Here is a 21,709-nt window from a genome sequence, read left to right on the forward strand (position 1 = left end):
TTATGGCCACAGAAGCTGATGCGCCAACAACTAACAAAAAAAAAAAAAAAACTGTAATGAAACCAACCTTCTAATGTTGACCTGCAACAACCATGGCAGAAATGAGGCTCCCACAAATTGTCTTGATCACCCACAGGCATTCAAAAATAGACCATAGAATATATAATTCAAAAATTATATATTCTATGTACTGAAAAACTTGGTGCCATCAATGATGGTATTCTTCTCTAGCTTAGGGCTTATAATATCCACAAACATACCAGATTGAGTCTGGAGATAATTTACATTTACATTTTTTCATTTAGTGGCCAAAGCAAACTGGTATATAAAAAAAAAAAACATCCATATTATATAAATGCTACATGACACCATTGGATTTAACACACATATGTATAAGAAACAATTATATATAAACATAAATTTTTTTTTTTTTTTTTTTCTACATTGCATTATTAAGCAGTGATTTGTGCAGTGTGTATGCATTATCTACCAACAGGAGGACTTCAGATTTAGGAATAGGTAGTGAGAGAGCAAGATTCCAAGAAAGTGAAAAATCATTCTTGCTGAGATAGTGAGAGGTGTGCCTGTGCGTGTACACACACACACACACACACACACACACACACACACACACACACAAAAACGGATAACTTGCGGAATAGCTGCTATCAGAAAAACACATTGCATAGATGGAATATTGTAGCCTTTCCACTGAAAGGCTACAATATTCCGTCCCACTACTGTAAATAGTGCCTATAGAATACTGTGTAATTCTGTTCAACCAGCATTATGGAAAGTGGTGATATCTGTATTAATATGATAGTACACTCCCAGCACTGGATATACTACTCTATCAATAATGCCGTGGTTTAAGGATAGCACTGTATAAAATCTGTCTTGGCCAGGCTTTAATTGAGTTGAACGCATACTGGCTTTTAGGTATTGCTCCAGAATGTCCCAGTCCCAGGTGAACACACTGGGACATTTTGAAGCAGTAACAATAACTAAAAGCCATACTGCCAAATTCCAGTGTCTTCATACATAAATTTACAAAATTACCATGATCACATTAAAGCCCATTGGTCTGATCCAGATAGCTTCTTTTTTTTTTTTTTTTTCAAAATCATAGTCTCTGCTTATCTCAGTGTCCTAACAAGTAGTGGAGAGTACTGCATCTACTTATTCAACACACTGTTTTGTTTATGTTTAACATTGAGTTAAAGGATTAATATTTAAAGGTTATTATGGAATACTAATATTGAAAATCTTTATTGCTTTGCAGGTCCGATTCTGTTGAGAAGTTAAAAGCCAAGCTTCCAACTCTTGAAACAGAATTAAGGGATCCAATTAAATTTAAAGACTTCTATAATTTTACTTTTAATTATGCCAAAAATCCTGGTCAGAAAGGGCTTGGTAAGTATATTTTTCTTTCTTTATTATAATAGAATTTATCAAATTCCTATGTAGAATGGTTTTTGGCATATTGGGCATTTCTCCCATTGGAATTTAGCCTCTCAATATATCTACATAAAAGTTTATATACTTATAGAGCAGACATTTATATATTATTCAAGGCAAAACCAAAAAAGAAACAAAACTTTCTTAATCTATGTAGATGCATATAAGTGGGAAGATTTCTGGAAAGCATATATACCTTTTATGGAACGTTTACTTTTCATCCAGTTTTCAGTTAAGTTTTTGTCATGTTCTTTAATATATATAATGGTTTAAGATATGGACATAGTGAATTTATTAAGTTGCACTTCAGAGCCACTGTTAGGTACATCTATTCTAATGGCTTTTCTTTTATTAGCATCTCCAGGTTTTCTGTGATTTGCACCCATATATGTTTGGTTTTTATAAAATTAATCTAAAAACATTAATTTTTCTAATTATATTCCTCTTCAAAAGATATTGAGGATTAATTTGTTTTCTGCGAGTATTGTTTTCTCCAGATATATTTGGTATCAGATAGCCACTCCAGAATATACATATATATAAGTTGTAATAATATTAATTTAATTAAGTATGCATAAATGGATGTGAAAGTTACACAAGGTGCCAGTAACTATAAGGGTGAGGAAAGTAGAAAAAGAAGACTAGTAGATTAATGAAAGGTGAAAGAATGTTAATATCCTAGAGGTTATGATGAATTAAGTGAATTCTGGGCTATATTGCCAAGCCAATATAAAGTGGGGGAAACTGTAAAGTAAAATTAGTAGAACAAAATACTAATAAAATGAAAATGGTATAGCTGTCATCGGATATGGGGTGGGAACATATTTAGTAAATGGTCTAATATAGGTAATGCAAAAAATGCTTGACCTGATGTCAGCTGAAATAAATATTAATACATGATCAGGTATTTCATCAGGGGACTACACCTGACCATGTATTAGGAAATGTGTTTCTATACTTGTCCATAGTAGTAGAAGAAAAGTGAACGGCCAAAAAGGAACGAAAAGAAATTAGCATTTTCTAATACAGTATGGACAAGGTAGTCCCAACACAGTGTAATTTATATAGGTAAAAATAAGTATGGAGATGGGATAAAAATGGTTAATATCAATGTTTAATATAAATATGTGTAATTTAGTGTAGGATTTAATTTTGTAAAGATAAGAAATCAATGTATTTTACAAAATAGATTTGGAACAAGCAACTGGTATACGGGTGAGGTATTAAATTGAGCACGGGGAAAGGGAAAAAGGATTATTTAAATAAATGAAGATGAAAAATAGCAATAGAAGTAGGATAGTAGGAGCATTATATTTATATTAACCATTTTTATCCCAACTCCTTACTTATTTTTACCTAAATAAATAAGTGTTCTGACTACCTTGTCCATACTGTTGTGGGGGTTCTGTTTTTGCTTCCCTTTTTCTCCAGACTTTTAGCATGAGTAGAAGCATATGATGCAAGAAAGCAAGCTTATGCAGCATTAGCCAAAAAAAAAAAAAAAAAAAAAAAAAAAACCTCCCATTTCACCCCTCCATTCCAAATACCTGTCCAGCCCAGCCTTAAATTTATTTAGGCTATCAACTTCCACAACAAAGGATGGAAATCTGCTCCACCAGCCAACTACCCGCTGGCTAAAGGGAAACTTCCCCACTTCTGTCCTACATCTTTCTTTCCTCAATTTGAATTTATGCCCTCTCAGGTGACTATTCCGAGCAAGAGGAAGAATCCCATCAGCATTGAGCATGCTCAAACCATTCAAGACTTTTTATACACCTCAATCAGATCACCATGCAGGTGCCTAGTCTCCAGGCACTGTAATTTGCAAAACTTAAGCCTTTCTTCGAAAGAGCAACCTTTTGTTCCATTCACTACCTTGTTGCCCTTCTCTGTACTCGTTCCAACAGCTCTACATCCTTTTTAAAATGAGGCCTCCAGACCTGTATATAGTACTCAAGGTGTGGCCTGACTATTGCCATATACAAGGTGATAATCACCTCCTTATCTCTGCTAGAAAAATTCCTGTATATCATTGACAAGACACCATGAGCTACTATTGCAGACCATCTGCACTGCTCAGAAAACTTCATATCTGCCTGCACAATTACCCCCAGGTCCTTTTCGTTCTCTACCACTGTCAGTGAAATACCACAGAGTTGATATGTTACTCTGGGGTTACTGCTTTCCATATGTAGTATTTTACATTTGTCAATATCAAACTTCATCTGTCACCTCTCAGCCCATCTGCTCAACTTTCTAGATCCTGTTGCAGTAGCGTACTGTCATTAGTGTCCTTAACAACCCTGCCAACATTCATATCGTCTGCAAATTTAGACAGTACGCTTGATATACCATCATCAATATCATTTATAAATACAGAAAACAAAAATGGACCCAAAACTGAACCCTGAGGAACTCCACTAATAACATTAGTTCACGATGAGCAGTGATCATTGATTACCGCTCTGTCTTTTCCAACTCAACCATCCCTTTATCCACAGCAGCAATTTGCTCAATGCTACACTGCTCCAATTTGTTCAGCAGTCTTCCATGTGCAACTGTATCAAAAGCCTTTCTAAGATCCAAATATATTATATCAAAAGTTATTCTATGTATCCATTTCCTTTGTGACCACATCGTAGTATCCAATAAAATTGGTGAGGCAAGACTTTCCCTTAACAAAACCATGCTATGTCCAAGCTATAACTGAAGTCTTGTCTAGATGATCCGGGAATGCTTCTTTAACCGGTGCCTCCATTAATTTAACAGATGTATAATTACTTGTGTCACCCTTTGATCCTCCTTTGTGAATTGGAGTCACATTTGCACATCTCCAGTCCATGGATACCTCGCCTGAGTCCAAAGAAGCTCTCTTAATTATGGCTTAAGGGTTTGCTTACTTCCTTTGCTGCCTCCTTTAATTTAACTGGATAGATCCCATCCATCTCGCGTGCCTTTTTTATGTTTATCTTCAACAATTTCTCCCCCACTTTCCTCTCATTTATTACAGAATCATCTAGCTCATGTGTGAATATAGATGCAAAATACTCATTTAGTTTGTTTAGCCACCTGAGCAGGATCATCAACAGTTGAACCATCAGTATCCAGTGGACCAATCTGATTCATCCCTTTCCTTCTAGAGTTTACATAGGTAAAGAACTCTTTGCTGTTTTTCTTTGCATCCTTTGCCAAAGATTTCTCATCTGCCTTTGCCTGCCTAATCTCCTTTGTGACTTGGTTACAGACCAGCTTATATCTATCATAGGCTTCCATGTCACCCATTAATTTATATATATCCCATGCATTTTTCTTCTCTGCCATATATCTCATTAGTTCACCTGACATCCATTTAGGCCTAAACCTTGAAAAATATTTCTTAGTTGGTATGTAAAGCCTGGTAGCTTTCAAGATAAATTCTTTGAATGCTTCTCATTTTGAATTTGCTGTTGGTAACACCATCAGTTGGTCCCACCGTAGTCGTCTTTACGAAAGCAAAAACCCTTTCCTTTACCCCTGATGGTAGTTACCTCTTTGAGTAAATCCCAATTCAACACACTGTGATCACTGCCACCTAGTTTTTCCTTTATCTGCAGATTCTTAATGCATGAAGAATCACTACTGATAATCAGATCAAGAGTATTACTCCCTCTAGTTGCCTCCCGAACATGCTGTTGTAGAAAACAATCATCCAATAAATCCACAAAAGCTTTGCTAGTGTGTGTGTGTGACCAACCCACAAATTCCAAGTCAATATCTGGGAAATTAAAATCCTCCATTATAAGACTCTCTGATTTACTGTCCCACTCTATTTTCCTGTACAGTTTCTTATTATATTCATCACAATGATTAGGCCTATAACACACTGCTACTCTCAATTTTGATCTCCCGGTGCTTATGTCACACCAGTGCAACTCGGCATTGCACTGTCCAGTGATGTCAACTGGCTTCACTTCCTTGGATTTTATGTGTTTCTTAACTAATAGCATAACCCCTCCTCCCTTTCTATACACATTGTACTCCCCAAATTCCAGTTCTGCATTCCTTATATCTGTGTGACACCACGTCTCTGATATCCCAACAATATTACCAATGATGTTTTGAGCAATACCTCAAATTCATCAAATTTATTTACCAAACCCCTAGCATTGGTGTATACGCAAGTATACATGCACCTGTTCCTATTCTTAGCTACCCTAACACAACCCATGTGTTCACTTGTACCGCAATAACTCCCAGCAGTCTGAAATATCCTGCATCTGTTTTTCAAGCTGCTGCTTATTCTAATAGAAGCAGTGCAAGAACACTTTCACCTCTGCCAGTGGCTACTGTTAATCTATTAGTCCTTGTATCCCCCCAGGCCAGTGGTTTTTCCGAATCACCTCACACTGCCTCAATAGCATCAACAAATATTCTTGCACCTCCACCCTACTGAGGTCTCAAACAGCCCACAAAACGCAAATCTAAAACTGCAATTCACAGAAAATTCTGGATTCTAGGCTGCGTTTGTTTGTTTGTTATTTGGTTTTTAGGAGCATTAGCAACTAAGGCCATATTGCTCCGGGATATGCGGTGGTCATTTCCTGACCTTTCCCCATCTTCCGTATTTGGTGGTGACGGGCTCGAACCCCAGTCTAATCAAGAAGCATGTGCTACGCACTGCTACTCCTTCCCACCTGGCTACGGAGGCGCCCCCTAGGCTGCATGAAGCAGGCGTTAGCAGAATATTAAAGAAACATCTTTTTTACAAAAAATTTACAAACCTTTAATGAACATTATATACAACATTTACATAAATAAATTACATATATGCATATCAATTTCTATATATATAAACCATACTATAGTACAGTACACTATCTCTTCCCTCAGCACTAATGCTCGAGGTTGTTCCTTGTTCAATTGTATTTTACATATTATGAATCATCAATGAATATCCAATCATTCTCGTCAATTTTTTCAGGTAATATTTTGAAACAGTTGTTAATGTGAAAAGTCATAAAATGGACCATCGTAAAAGGGGCCTACCTGTACCTGATCATGTATCAATATTTACTTCAGCTGACATCAGATCAACCATTTTTTGCATTACCTACATTAGACCATTTACTAAATATGTTCCCCCCCCCATATCTAATGACAGCTATACCATTTTCATTTTATTCTATTTGCATTTTATTAGTACTTTGTTGTACTAATTTTACTTTACAGTTCCCCCACTTTATATTGGCTTGGCAATTCAGCCCTAATTCACTTAATTCATCATAACCTCTAAGATATTAACATTCTTTCACCTTTCACTAATCTACTAGTCTTCTTTTTCTACTTTCCTCACCCTTATAGTTACTGGCACCTTGTGTAACTTTCACATCCATTTATGCATACTTAATTAAGTTAGTATTATTACAACTTACATATACTCTTGCATCCTTTTATGATGCTTTACACTTTTAGGGGCTTAGAGGGGAACAGGTATCCTGTGTGTTATCAGACACTCAGCCTAAAACACTGATGGATCCAATATCTCTCTATTACAGAAGATTTAGGAGAAGTCCGGTTGGCCTGCCTCCCTAAAATCCACTCATGCACACCTTCTCGATGGTAAGCCTTGTTACGTCACTTAGGTGGCAACGAACGTGTAGAGTGGTTCTCTTCAAGATGCCTGGTCAGCGTGAAGAGGAAAAGACCAAACCCTCCAGCAATGAGAGCACAACAATACAAATGGCCCTCAGTCCCCAGCAGCTTTCACTCTCCCTCTTACGGCAGCGAGAGGATCAGAGTGGAAGCAGAGGGTGCTAAGAATCTCTGGGTACGACCAGGCTGCCATGCACGGAAATTGAACTTGGCCTGTTATAACGTACGATCACTCATCGGTGAAGACAGGATATTAGAGCTGGAAAAGGAATTAGAAAATGTGAATTGGAATATCATCGGTTTGGCTGAAACAAGAAGAAGAAATGAATCACTTATAAGTTTATCAAGTGGAAATCTGCTGTACACCAATGGAAACAGTGAAAGGAGTGAAGGTGGAGTTGGGTTTCTGGTCCATAAAGATTTTAAAAACAACATTTTGGAATTCAAAAGTACATCACCAAGGGTGTCAAGACTAATACTCAAGATTTCTAAGAGGTACAAGCTAAAGATTATAATGATTTATGCACCAACATCGAGCCATGATGATGAAGAGGTTGAAGAAATGTACACTGAAATTGAGAGTCTTCTAGATGAGCAGAAAACCCACTACACTATTATTATGGGGGACTTCAATGCTAAGGTTGGAAAAAGGCAAAACAGTTCAGAAAGAAGAACTATAGGAAATTTTGGAATTGGTGAAAGAAATGAGAGGTGAAAGACGTGTGGAATTTGCAGAATGTGGAATATTGCCCTTGATGGAGTAAGTCTCTCTCTCCTTTAATGCATGCTCAATGCTACCATTGATCACCTCCAGGCATATTGCTGTTCATTTCTGCTTTGAATAGTTGTTTAACTGATTTTCTCCCATCTTTTCTACATGCCCATAAGCAGGTAGAATGGAAATCTTAAAATTGTCATCTTAAATTTGCTTCATTCATTTTTGATTATATGCAAGTTACCCCAACATTTTTTGTTAGTTTCTCATTTGCAATATGGTCTTGCTATTGCTACTATCTCTTAGTTCCATTTATTTTTCTTAACTCTGAAAATTGTATTTTTTGATCAATTCCTCAATTTCTTACCCAGCTCTTAATTCCATGGGTTTCTAGGGGAAAAACATCTCCCTGGAAGTCCTGTAGTACCTAAATGATGATACCCCCATCCACGTCTGGACTTAGTGCAATATGGCTTTAGTTACCAGTGTGCCTCATAAAAAGTAAGGCAATCAACCAAGCCAATCAGCATCAGAAGGCTGGTAATGGTGGTGGTGCAGTAATGATACCGAACAAAGAAATGTATATCCAGAAGATCTCTATTCTTCTCCAAGACTACATCACCTACCAAGCACTGAAACATGACCCTGGAACAGTGCAGTAAAGAGATACTCAAAAGTTTACTGACCACAAAGTTTATGGGTAAGATAGATTAGTCTGTTTTCAGGCATATTGCCACCAGTAACTTAGAACCTACCTTTATCTTAGGAATGCTAAGGCTTATTAAAGCCTAGTGGTGAGCGATGCCTGTGGCGGGTGCTTACCAAGCAGTCAATCTCTATCCTATCCTCTGTCCTTCTTTCAACTTCCATCCTCTAAAAAAACTAGACCTCTTAGGAGAGTTAGAACACATCTTCCTTACAAAATGGAGATGTATAAGTTAGCGTTTACAGATGCTTTAGTAACTGATTTGACAGCGACACACAGAGTTACTCCGTGCTATTTCCTAAAGAAGACATTCTATATCTAGTAGACTTCCTGACTGATCAGCCCTGTTTCTACTTTGTAGGCAGAATTTCTTTTGGAAGTTCCACCTCCAAAAGAAGGGACTAAGCATGAGGAGCCCGCTGACTTAGTGGTGGTGGCCATATTGTCCAACTACAGGTGGTGAAGCTGTAGTCAAATACATCAAAAATGTGCTTCTGATCAGGATCCACAGCAGAGATCTGAATTAATTCTGCTCTCACATTAACAACATTCAGCAAATTATTAATTTCATCTTGAAATTAGAAAAAATCATTTCCTCCCATTTCTAGATACACTTGCAAAAAAAAAAAAAGAAGAATAGCAACATATTGAAGGCTTGGACCCTGGGGGAGGACCCCTCGAAAACCACAAACCCCAGGAGTTAGAACTAGTACTCTGCTAAAGTAGACACATTACTCTGAATCACTAATCCATAACTTCAATAACAGAATCACAAACCAACCATAGAACATACAGGAATCTCTCCCATTGAGGGGAATCATAACTAGAATTTCCAGTCAGAAGTACTATGACGTTGGCTTCCATGGGAGACTGACATCGTGCTCTTCCATTTATTCTGTGTCTGAAATCACGAATTTCATGGGAGTTTGGAGAGATCAGTTACACAAGAAAGGAAGAATATACTAGCAGTCATTTTTTACAACCTGGGTTGTAATGCTCATAAACCCACTAGGTTTGAATAGGCAGTGAAATAGCACTTAAGTATTATTTCAGGTTTAGCTACAGAGGAATGTTAAAAAAGCTTGACTGACATATACACCCACACCACTCCTCTTTGAAATTAATTTATTTTTCTGTTACATTTTATAAAATTTTGCATCTAAATTTGTATGTTCTATCAAGAGATATTCTTTATTTTGTTTTGTTTTAATAAATTATTTTGTTACTGCACAGTGCAGTGTTTGTCCTTTCAGTTTAGCAGATCTGTTATAATGACCTTTAACCCATATGTATTAGTCTCTCAGAAAGTGATAGCATCTCCACATTTTCTTTCAGTTTTGCACTTGTATACTTATCTAGTTTCTAAAATATTTTTGGATTAACTAGATTAATTCTGATTACACTACCCAACATGATTTTTACTTCCAGCAAATCAATGGTTATTTCTGTAAAGTTTTATGTATAGAATTTAAACTCAATCATAAAAATTTCCTATCACGTCTCAGTTTTAAGATATAGATAAATAACTGGATTCTGTACAAAGATATCATTACTGTTTGAAATACAATTTTTAAACTTATTAACTTTTGGTTGGTTTTGTTTATTGGGCTAAAAGTTAAGCAAGTACACCATTACTGTTCTTGCAGTATAGTATATTTTGATTTTGATGCACTTTTCCAGACAAGTCAGTATTTTTATTAATTTTATTACACCATTCAACTGTTCAATTTATAGTGTATGATAAACTACGCTACAACAATTCACCTTCTGTTCAAATTTACCAATTGCTTTACTGTTTTTAGATTAATGCATTGTTAAAATAGAGAAGACAAAGCACAGAACTTGCATTAATCACCCAGCCATCTTCTGCTATGTTTGTGGACACGTAACCCCAAAAACTCAGAGGAAGAAAATATATAATGTCACAAAAGTTGCATATTCACTACTTCGGCTGCAAGGTCATTGACCAAGAAAAAAATTGGGCTTCACATATCTGTTGTATTACTTGTACAGCAAACTTAAGGCTGTGGTTATATGGCAAGCTGAGAGCATTACCTTTTGCCGTCCCTATGGTGTGGCACGAGCCCAAGAATCATTTTGACGATTGCTATTTCTGCATGACAAAAATAAAAGGTATTTCCAAAAAGAGCAAGCACTGCATCAAATATCCAAATATCCCATCAGCAATTAGGCCATTGCCACACGGTAAAGAACTGCCAGTACCTGTGCCACCAAATTCTTGGGGTATTGGAAGTAGTGAGGAAGGTACAGAAGAAATCGTTTTGCCAGATGTCGCAGAACCATGTACTTCACATGATTTGGACTACGAGCCAGAAAAAGAAAAGGTCCCACACTGCATTGAACAAGAACAATTAAACAATTTGATCAGAGACTTCGGCTTACCCAAAGAGAATGCTGAATTTACTCTGATCCAGACTACAACAGTGGAACTTACTTGCCAAAGGTACAAACATTAATATACTGTAAGCAAAATGAAGAGTTTTCAAGGTATTTTGCAATGGAAAACAATATGTGTGTCTGCAAAGACATCATTGGTCTTATGCACGAATTGAACATTGATCACAATACCTCTGAATGCCATTTGTTCATTGATGTGTCAAAGCTAAGTTTGAAAGCAGTATTGCTTCATAATGGAAATATTTTACCACCAATTCCTCTTGTTCATGCTGTTGGCCCGAAAGAAACTTATGATAGTATGTCCCAGATTCTTGCTGCTATATGTTACAATAACTGTGGTTGGAATATTTGTGGTGATTTCAAAGTGATTGGATGTTTGTTGGGTTGCAAGGTGGTTTCACTAAATACTGTGTTTGTGGGATAGTCGTGCAACAGCCAAATGCTGCGTCGTGCAACACTGGGGCAAGAGAGATGAATATATTCCCAGCAAAAGCAATGTAAAGTATGTTCCATTGGTTGATCCACAAAAGGTTTTTCTCCTCCCTTTACACATCAAGCTTGGACTGATTAAGAATTTCACTAAGGCACTGGATAAAGAAAGCAGAGAATTCGCATATTTACTGAAAATGTTTCCAAATTTATCTCATGCAAAGCTGAAGGAAGGAATTTTCATAGGTCCTCAAATAAGAAAGCTCCTAAAAGATGAAGAATTTCAAAGAAACCTGAATGATGTTGAATTGGCTACCTGGAGATCTTTCAAGGCTGTGGTACACAGATTCCTCGGAAAGAGAAAACAGAACTATGAGCAACTGGTGACAAACTTGCTGCAATGTTACAGAACATGGGGTGCCGAATATCATTGAAAATGCATTTCTTTCATTCCCATCTGGATTTCTTTCCTGAAAACTTAGCAGATGTCAGTGATGAACAAGGAGAGCGCTTCCACCACCAGGACATATCTGCAATGGAAAAACAATACCAAGGTCGCTGGGACTCTGCCATGTTGAGAGCTTACTGTTGGTTCCTTAAATGGGAAAGCAATCTGGGGTATAAAAGAAAATCATTGAGTGTAAACAATCTGGAATATAAAAGGAAATCGTGTGTAATAATTACAGCCATGTATGCTGATATTGTATAAAAACAAGGAATTTAAAAAATGCGTACATCTTTTGATGTAGATGTGATAGAAGTAAAAGATTTGATATTTTCATAATCAGGACATTAATTTTGTTCAGAATTACCAACTTTCATTCCATAGGTACGATGAAAAAAAAATTTTGTCGGGTAGTGTTATTTGCTTTTGAAAAAAATATTGAAAATATCATCTTTGCTTGAGGAGGATTGGTTTTTGCAAGCATTGGAGGATTGGAGGATTGGTTTCTGCAAGCATTGTTTTCTCCAAATACAGTCAATTCCAGTTATTTGAGACACAGGACTAGTGCATTTTGGCCCGATTAAGCGGCTGCCCCATTTATCTGAAGTTTCACGTAAATAGTTAAAAATACAATGAACCCCTGCTTTACAATTGGTTCACTGTACGATCAAATCACGTTACGATGGACTCGCCATAGTAAAGTACCATTCGCTATATGATGTGTAGTAAGCACCAGTCGTTGTGATCACATTTGTGAATTGAATTTTAATTCTATTAAACAGCGATTCTAATTAGCAAAAATAGGAGGAATATTATCCACAGGCTATAAAAGTAAAGATATCTTAAGCACAAATTTACCCTTTATTACCTTACCAATTAAAAAATTATATGATACGTGAAAATTGGAATAATTAATACGTACCGTAATATGTACATACTAACTAGTTGACATTTCTGTTCACTGACATTTGTGGGTGGGGGTTAAAATTTAAAACAGTAAAAAGATAAGCAGTCAATAACAAAGAACACGGCACACAAATTGCAAGTAACACGATACGCGCACGTGAGAACAGAGTAACACGTTACGAAGCTTTAAAAATAGGAATGAAGAGAAGATTCTGAAAATTAATTTTTTTTATATGATTGAAGATTTCATGGAAGTATAAACACATTTCACCATAATAACCCACAGAATTCCAGCTGTCGGTATTATCACAAATTCAATAAGATCGGGTTTACTATCCGTTTATGATAGATTGCACTAACAGAAAAGCCCAATAAACAGGTGACTGCTAATTATTTTTATTGTTTTATGGTTGTGACCTCTATAAATCTAACCGAACTACATGGTATGGTTGGAGACAATCGTAGGGTAATCTCCAGTGCTGCGGTCTCCTGCCCCAATTAAGCGAAGTAAACCTTGTCTATTTTCTCGGTTTGGTTCTGTTTTTTAAGATTTTCCCCAAATAAACAGCTGCCCCGATTAACAGGTGGCCCAAATAACCACCTGAATCCACTATATATCGGGTATCAAACTTCTCACTATGGAATAAAAAATTCTTCCATTTTAGATGTGGATTCCCAAAGAAATTTGTATTTCAGCCATTAACACAACAGAAGATAGTATTGATACAAAGTGGATTAACTAATGTTAATGAGTGGAATATTGAAGTGTTGATAACAGTCTAAAATTGTTTTGTTTATCCTCATTGTTTCCCACATTAATGTAGAATGTGATAGATTTTTGAGTTGTCAAAAAGAAAACAGAATTCAGATAATTCACATCAAATAATTTTTTTTTCCATCTCAAATAAAATGAATAATGATTTTAAAATGCAGAAAATTGATTCTTTGCTATGAATAGACTTTCAGCACAGATTTCCTGAAAAAGCAAAGAAGGTTGTTGCTATTTGTTTAAATTGTTTTGATTGTTTTAATAGTTTGTTACATGTTTATGTTAGATTTCTTTTAATAAGAAGACAGCAACTATGCCATTAATTAAGTCTACTCATATCAATGCCTTAATTAATCATTTTGTCCTTTTGACACTGTTAATGTTGTAAATATCTGAAGGACCCCCACTCCAAAAGAGGAAAAGTTATAGAATGCAGAAATATCTCTTTATATTTATTGCATTTCATAGTGATGTTTCTCCTTGGTCTGTATGGCGTGCATTAATTACTTATTATTATTAATTTAGAAGAAACACTGGATTATATAAATTCCACTCTTTTAATTTGCCAGATATGGAAATATTTACATTCAAATCCTGTTGGTGACTGAAGGAATATCCTAAAACTTTTTCACTTTTGGGGGGTGGTGTAGACTAGTATTCTCAAACTGAGGTGTAGTAAAATTATTCATATTACACACAGCTATGCATTATTAGTCCTATGGTTATTTGAAAACTTTGAGCAGTTAGATGTGGTAACTGTTGATGATGCCAGTATTTGTAGAACCAGTGTTAAAAACTCAGTAGTATTCTTTTTTTTTTTCTTTTTTTTTTTAAGAAAAATTGGAAGCTAAATTAGAGAAATAAAATACACCAAACATAATGGTGGATATAAATTTATTTAAAAGTAACATGGAAAGGCATGTAAAGATAGAAATAGTAAAATGAACGTTGCTTATTTGCACACATTCTGTTATCAAGGTTGCATAGAGCCAGCAGGAGTTTCCATTAGATTGCCATATGAGTGAAGCAGCAGTGGATGGATTAGAAAAAACGAAGTCTAGCTGTAGAATATCTGACTTCGTGATGGTTTGTATCAGTACTTTTATACATGTATCCCTCAACATGTATTGTTTGAGGAGGCTTTCATCCTGCAGTGGATTGATAATGGCTGCTTACCTTAACCTTATCAGTACTTTTATATCTATTAATGAAAATTTTGAAAGATTCCAAAAGAATCTTTCAAAATTTTCATTAATAGATATAAAAATACTCTTCCAAAACTTGCCTAACAAGTTATGATCTATCATCCCTTCAAACCTCCTTAATGTTTTTAACCTGGCAGTGGTATCACTGATTATAATAAACCTGGTGGCATTAGTGCCTGGCAGGTACATAAATTTTTTTTTTTTTTTTTTTTAATTCTGCTCATGGCACATTAATGCTTGACCTTTCCTAATGAATTGCAATGCTTTTTCATTTGTTATTTTAAACATAATTTTTATTAATTCTGTTGTGGAGAAAAAAAACATTCTAAGCATAAAGTATAAACATGACACTGTTAGCTACATCCATTTTCAAGTTTATAAAACCATTAAGCATTTGAAAATTTAAGCTAATGTGTAAGCACTTATTACTGTTTTTTCAGTTAAATAAATAATAATGATAGATTGTACAATAATTAAACATAAAACAAGAGTGGCTGAAATTTGTCACAGTAGTGGCAACTGTCCAGTGTATATTTGTTTACATTATGCTAAAATCAAAAATGGTATCACAAGGCTGAAGGCAAAGTAGTAACACAACAATATTGCCTTATCTGCCATGATGTTCACTTAACTCTGCAAAAACAATACATGTCCTCCGTGGCATGATACATTGCTGTTTGCTACTTGTTTTTGGAGCGGTCTGGATTTAAGTCTTACCTGCAACTGGAAAAATTATTTAGGCTACTTTATTTGGTGCTATAGTTTGTCAATCTCAGGCAGAGGGAGCAGGGCTCCCATAAGTTATTCCAAGTTTTTTGTCTGCACAAAAGATACAGTGCCTATATTAGGATTAGTCACCCAATAGATTGAGTGAAGTGGGAAATGACTATGAAAAGAAGTTGAATTGTTTTCCTATCCACAGCTGCAGTTGTGAGGTAATCAGGTCAAACAACATGTATCACTTCAAAAACTACTCAGATAAAGATTTGTTATATTTAGGATGGTAGATAGTCGAAGTATTACTAATCATAAAAATGTCTTTTACACTTCTGGCAGTTAATGCACAATGATATTTTGCAGATGAGCTTGTTATACCTTGTGCCATCACAGCCTGGTTTAAAACAAACTCTTCTTGGATCTGCTCATAAACTTTACCACCAAACTGGAATCCATGGATGGCAGCCTAGAGACTGGTGGTATAGACCAACATTTAATAAGTATCCTCAAACCACATATTACAAACTTTTACCTGTTGTGGGAGTGGGATAGTCTGAATAAATTTAAAGGAAGATTGAACAATTAGATTGCTTCTTTGCATCATTTTGTCACTGCTAATACTTATTATAAGACTGGCACCTTGCAGCTAGATTCCATCTTTAAAAATCCATCCATTTTCATATATACATCAGTTGTTGCCTCAGTTTTGGAAGGCAGTATAATGGCATCATTTGCCTGTCAATGTAGTATGACCGTTTAATTATAGTTTTTCTCATTTTACTCTTTGTATTATACATTTGCAGTCACTCATACGAGTTTATAAATTGTCTATTTCAGATTTGGATATGGCAGTAGCTTATTGGAATATAGTCTTATCTGGTAGATTTAAATTCTTGGATCTATGGTGTCAGTTCCTACAGGTACGTTTTAATCTTTTTTGCTGAATTAATAATTGGCCATTGCATTTAGCATAAATTTTCCTTTTTGTATTCTGTCTTGCTTTTTAAATTTCACGTTTATACCATCATTGTACATAATTTTTCATAAAATTTATATTTATACCTGTAGTTGTGTTTTGCACAATTTATGCTCAATGCAGGGCTTAATTTTTGTGCCCTGGAAGTGCCCATGTGATTAACTGTCAAAATATCAAATACTATTTTTAAAAATTAAGATAGTGGGAAGTATAAAAGGAGTGCACTGGAGAATATTTTTGGGTCCTTGTAATAATGAACTTTATATAAGAAAAAGATGTCCATACATTATTCTTTGGAAGTAATTAGTGTTAAGTTAGTGATCAGTGTTTATGAAGGTGAAAACATGTAGTCCACCTAAATCAAAAAATGGCACAGCCCCATATTTTTATTTATAAGAAATCATAAGAAATCAGTATAAATAATAAAGTTTTTGAACTGACATGTTTTGAATTTTCCAGAAATATGGTAGTTATTTCTTCCTTTTTTTTTGTTTTTTTTTAATAGGCTATTAGTATATTGCATATTGTGGCTGAAGCACAATATACAATGTGCCTCTGCCAATATTGGGCAATATGGCAGAGGCACAGAATTGAAACGTTCTCTGTTTTTGCTTAAAAGTCTTGCATTTTGCTCATTTTTTATAAATGAATTGTTACTATTTGCTAACATGTCTGAAATATAATGCACTGCATATGTTAACTAACTTGTTGGTTATCGTTTACATTTTAATTTGGTATTTTATGCCCAATGGCCATTATATTATTTCATTGCTTCCTCCCCTATAAGCCAGAATAATATGAATTGCCTATTTCCTATAAGAACAATGTTTTTTCCAACTATATCTTCAAGCATGTAAACAGGTTTGTTGTTTGTTTGATGATATCCACTTGTACGTAAGATTTTAAATTTCTTGTGAATCAGGCCCCCTGAATTATCTTGAGAGTTTCAGTGCAATTGGCCACTGTTTTGAGTGTAAAATGGTTCAGACCGATGAGTACATGCCAGACCTTGCACTTGCTGATGGGTTAATTATTAGGTTTCATATTTTCAAGAATATTTAAAATCTAGGAAAATATAAATTCTCTTTAATGGGAATATTTATTGACATAATCCCCAAATCAGAGCTTGGATTTTTAACATGGATTGATGTGAATTATTAGGAGATTCCAACATTACATTTTATGTTATTTAAAATAGAACTGAGAAGCAGTATCATAATTTTCTTATTGGAAGACTTTAATCCAAAAAATGCCCTCACAACAGATGCTGTGCCTTCTTATGAATATAGAAGGATGCCATCCACACAAGGTCACAGATTGTCTCATGAATTTGTGATACTGTTCATTTTGCATTCCTTTTAAATTTATTATTAACTATTCATATCATTTTGAGAAAGATGAAAATGAACCAGAACAATTTGATATTTTACAGGAACATCACAAAAGGTCCATTCCAAAAGATACTTGGAATTTACTTTTAGATTTCAGCAATATGATTGCTGATGATATGAGCAACTATGATGAAGAAGGTGGGTATTTATAATTTTAATAAATTCTAAAATTTCAAACTGTAGTGATTCAGCATTTAGATTTTTGTTTGTGTAAATAAATTTTTGTGCTATATTGCCATAAAAAAACAAACGTTATCACTTTAAAAATTATGAATTTATAAGAAAATTTTAGATTCACCACCTCCATTCTAGTAATTATACCAGTATCATGGCATTTACACTTGAACATTGGCTGTAATGTGCAGCTATTTTTTATGTGAAATGTTTTTCAGAAAAATTAAGACTTATTTAGATAGCTATTGTATACATCTTTTGGCTTAACTTTTATCTTTTCTGGGTATAGGATTTCAGTGTATAAGGTTTTTTGTGAAGAACATCTGTATGAATATATAGAGAAAGTAAAAACACTTAGCCATTTTCCCTTCATTGTAATCATGCCAGAAGCAATGTTTATAAAGAACTTTTTTAAACTTGATGTACAGTTTATTGTTTCTGAAAAAGAATACCAGTTTATATTTCTGATCTTACTTTTACATATAGTATATTAACATGCTCTTTTATGTTATATATCAAACACTTAGACTTTAACACTTATCGCTGAAGAAGTTACAGAGTGTTCTCATTAATTCAGTATTGGATTATTTGAAATGTAATGTTTTTGAAGTTCCTACTGGTCCCCAGACAATACAGGGTTTTATGTGTTTAAGTGCAGATAATTTGAAATATGTCCACAGTGAAATTTGAAGTGTGAATTTGGTCCTGTGACTTGTGAATAGCTTGTCTAATTCAAAAAGACTGTTGAATACATCATTAAAATGAAGTTGAATGGAACTGTAACAAAAATTTGCTGCTATATTATATTTCACCTTTAAAGTTTATATTTCTATCCACTTCCTCAAGAATTGTATGTGGAATTCACATATCACTAACTTTCACTGTGGGCATACCTTGTAGTTGATCTTGTTCACACTACTGAAACCAATATACACTGATTGCTGATGATACAGAATACATGATTTCACAATGTAGGTACTGTACATATTTTAAGTCACTGCATAATACAATCAATATGAAAGAGAATAGCGATGAATGTGCTTCAGAGAAAAAAATACTTTCTAATTTAAAGAGAAAACAAAACGATTATTCTACTTAAGAAATTCACAATAAGATATTTTAGATCAGGAGACTTTCTACTTAAAACAAGTGGTTTACAACATTCTGAACAGCTGCCGAAAACATATTTGGAGGGTTTACCATCAATGTAACCTCACTCATCACATTGAATACATCAGATAGAGCGATGGTACAACGGGACCTCTTCACTGTCAACGAATAGATACAAAATGAGATTTAAGAAAAAGGCATTGTGGGAGTAAGAAGAATCAACAGGGAAAACCACGCCAGCTCAACCTGATTTTAACCCTCAACACACCAAAACCACTAGTTCTAAAAGCAGTAATGTGATTTGTCATATCAGACCTTATATTCTTAACCCCCTCTGCTATTTTAGATGTTAAGAGTGTGGACACACAGACAGCATGCATGTAGAAGTTTCCATAGTAATTTAGAAGACCATAAAGATTAGGATCTTTAGTGTCATCTAAATTGTACTATAAGTAGTACATTATACCTCTGCTTACACGAGTAACTAAAACCACAGGATACTCCTCCAGTCAAGAATTATGTTGTGTATAGAAAAAAAAACAATAACTGACAGTACAACATGTGGCAGAGTAGCAATTCTTGTGAATGCCCATGCATACAATCCACTTGAAGCAATTTTAATGTGTATTTCACTAGGCCCACTAATCACCATTGTATTACTGGCAACCCAGGTTGCCAGTAAGAACTGGCAACCTGGGTTGCCACTGCCTTCTCCATATTAGGAGATCTAAACGGGCACCATCAACTATAGTTGATGATGCCTGTTTAGATCTCCTAATATGGAGAAGGCAGTTGAGAAATAATAAAATCGGGTGAAAAGACCAATACATTGAAAAACTGATGGAAAAAAAAAGGCTTACCATCCTCAACAATGGTGTGTGTGTGTGTGTGTGTGTGTGTGTGTGTGTGTGTGTGTGTGTGTGTGTGTGTGTGTGTGTGTGTGTGTACGTACGTATTCATATTAAAAAATATGACAAAATATGGTGATGGTAGTGCGAAACGCCCAGAAAGCCACAGGCCAAAAAGAAAGATAGCCGAAAAAGTGGTAACCTTTAAAATAAAAATGTTGTAACTATTAAAAAATAAAAAAAAATTAAAAATAACAGCAGCCTACATCAGATAAAGGAGGAAAAATTTTTGTAAAAATACCTCGAAACAGGGAAGAGAGGCAAATATGCCATTAATGAAATCTGATGACAGCAAAGTAAATATTGATACATGATTAGGTATCTCATCAGGGGACTACACCTAACCATGCATCAAAGGACTGCATTTCCATACTTGCCAGTAGGCTATGTAAGGGAAATTTAAAAATATAAATGAAATGGAAAGATATCTCTTACATAGTATGGACTATCTTGTCCATACTATGTAAGAGATATCACTACTCACTACCCAGTAATCATTACCTTGACTCAGAACTGGCAAAAGCACAACAAACTAGCAATACTAAATCAGTAAGGAGCAGTTCACTCAGCCAATACTTATGTAACCAACATACTGAACTGTGCAGCACCGCAATCAATACCAAAAATGTCCACGTTTCTTGATGCATCCAAAATCATGGTGGAATGCAGACGAGCATCGTAGACTCAATTTTCATCAATTATAAATAGAACCAGAAGTCTGACACTTTGGAATAAAATAAAAAAGATGAATGGTAGGTATCGGAATAATCCTCTGAATAAAACCTCTGGAAATAGCAAATGCACTAGGCAAAATAGTGGCAACATCATCTTATATGCTTCCTTTATAATATACACTGATGAGCCAAAACATTATGACCACCTACTTAATATGATGTTGGTCCTCCAAGTGCAGCCGAAACAGCTCGTACCCAGTGAGGCATGAATGCTACAAGATTTCTAAATGTGTCTTGTGGTATCTGGTACCACCACATAACCAGCAGATCCTTTAACTCCTGTAAGGTTGAGACGCCACAGATCAGAGTTTCTGTTCCAACACAAATCACAGATGCTCAATGGGATTGATGTCCCAGTCTCGAACAATCCGGGCAGTGTGGCATGGTGCGGCACATTATCCTGCTGAAAGACAGCACTGCCAGAGGGGAAGACCGTTGCCATGAAAGGGTCAGCAATGATGTTTAGGTAGGTGGTAGACGTCAGAGTGCCTGGCGCATGGATGACTGGACCCAGGGTATCCCAGCAGAACATCGCCCAAAGCATGACACCACCAGCTTGTTTTTATCCCATGGTGCATCCAGGTGCCATCACTTCCCCAGGTAAACGAAGCACACGTACTACCCGGCCACCCACATGGTGCAACAGGAAACATGATTCATCAGACCAGTGACCTTCTTTCAATCATTCAAGGTCCAGTTTCGATGCTTGCGTGCCCATTGTAGGCGCTGTTGCCAGTGAACTGTGGTTAGCATGGGTACTCGGAGCAGCCTGCGGCTACACAGCCCCATTTTCAGCAGGGTTTGATGTACTGTGTGACACATTACTCCCATCACCAGCATTCCAATTACCGGCAGTTTGCACCACAGTCGCCTTTCTGTTGCCACTTACCATCCAGGAGAGCCTTTGCTCACCTTGAGCATCGATGAGCCGTGGTTGTCCAACACCTCACTGGCGATTTGTGGGTTTCCCCTTCTCGGGCCACTTTTGGTAGGTACTAACCACAGCTTACTGTGAGC

At 35.6% G+C, this 21,709-nt stretch overlaps 1 protein-coding gene across 2 annotated transcripts in view; it reads left to right on the top strand.

Annotated features, from left to right (window-relative positions):
• Positions 1-21,709, top strand: part of SCCRO (defective in cullin neddylation 1 domain containing SCCRO) — a 92,946-nt gene that overhangs the window by 61,372 nt on the left and 9,865 nt on the right. For both annotated transcript variants that reach the window (XM_090385968.1, XM_090385961.1), the window contains exons 4-6: positions 1,283-1,413; positions 16,237-16,319; positions 17,808-17,904. In XM_090385968.1, the coding sequence (XP_090242094.1) occupies positions 1,283-1,413; positions 16,237-16,319; positions 17,808-17,904 (311 nt within the window). The remainder of the gene's footprint in view (positions 1-1,282; positions 1,414-16,236; positions 16,320-17,807; positions 17,905-21,709) is intronic.

Source organism: Mastigoproctus giganteus, chromosome 1 (assembly GCF_048544385.1).
Source record: "Mastigoproctus giganteus isolate SK-2022 chromosome 1, ASM4854438v1, whole genome shotgun sequence".
Lineage (NCBI taxonomy): Eukaryota > Metazoa > Arthropoda > Arachnida > Uropygi > Thelyphonidae > Mastigoproctus > Mastigoproctus giganteus.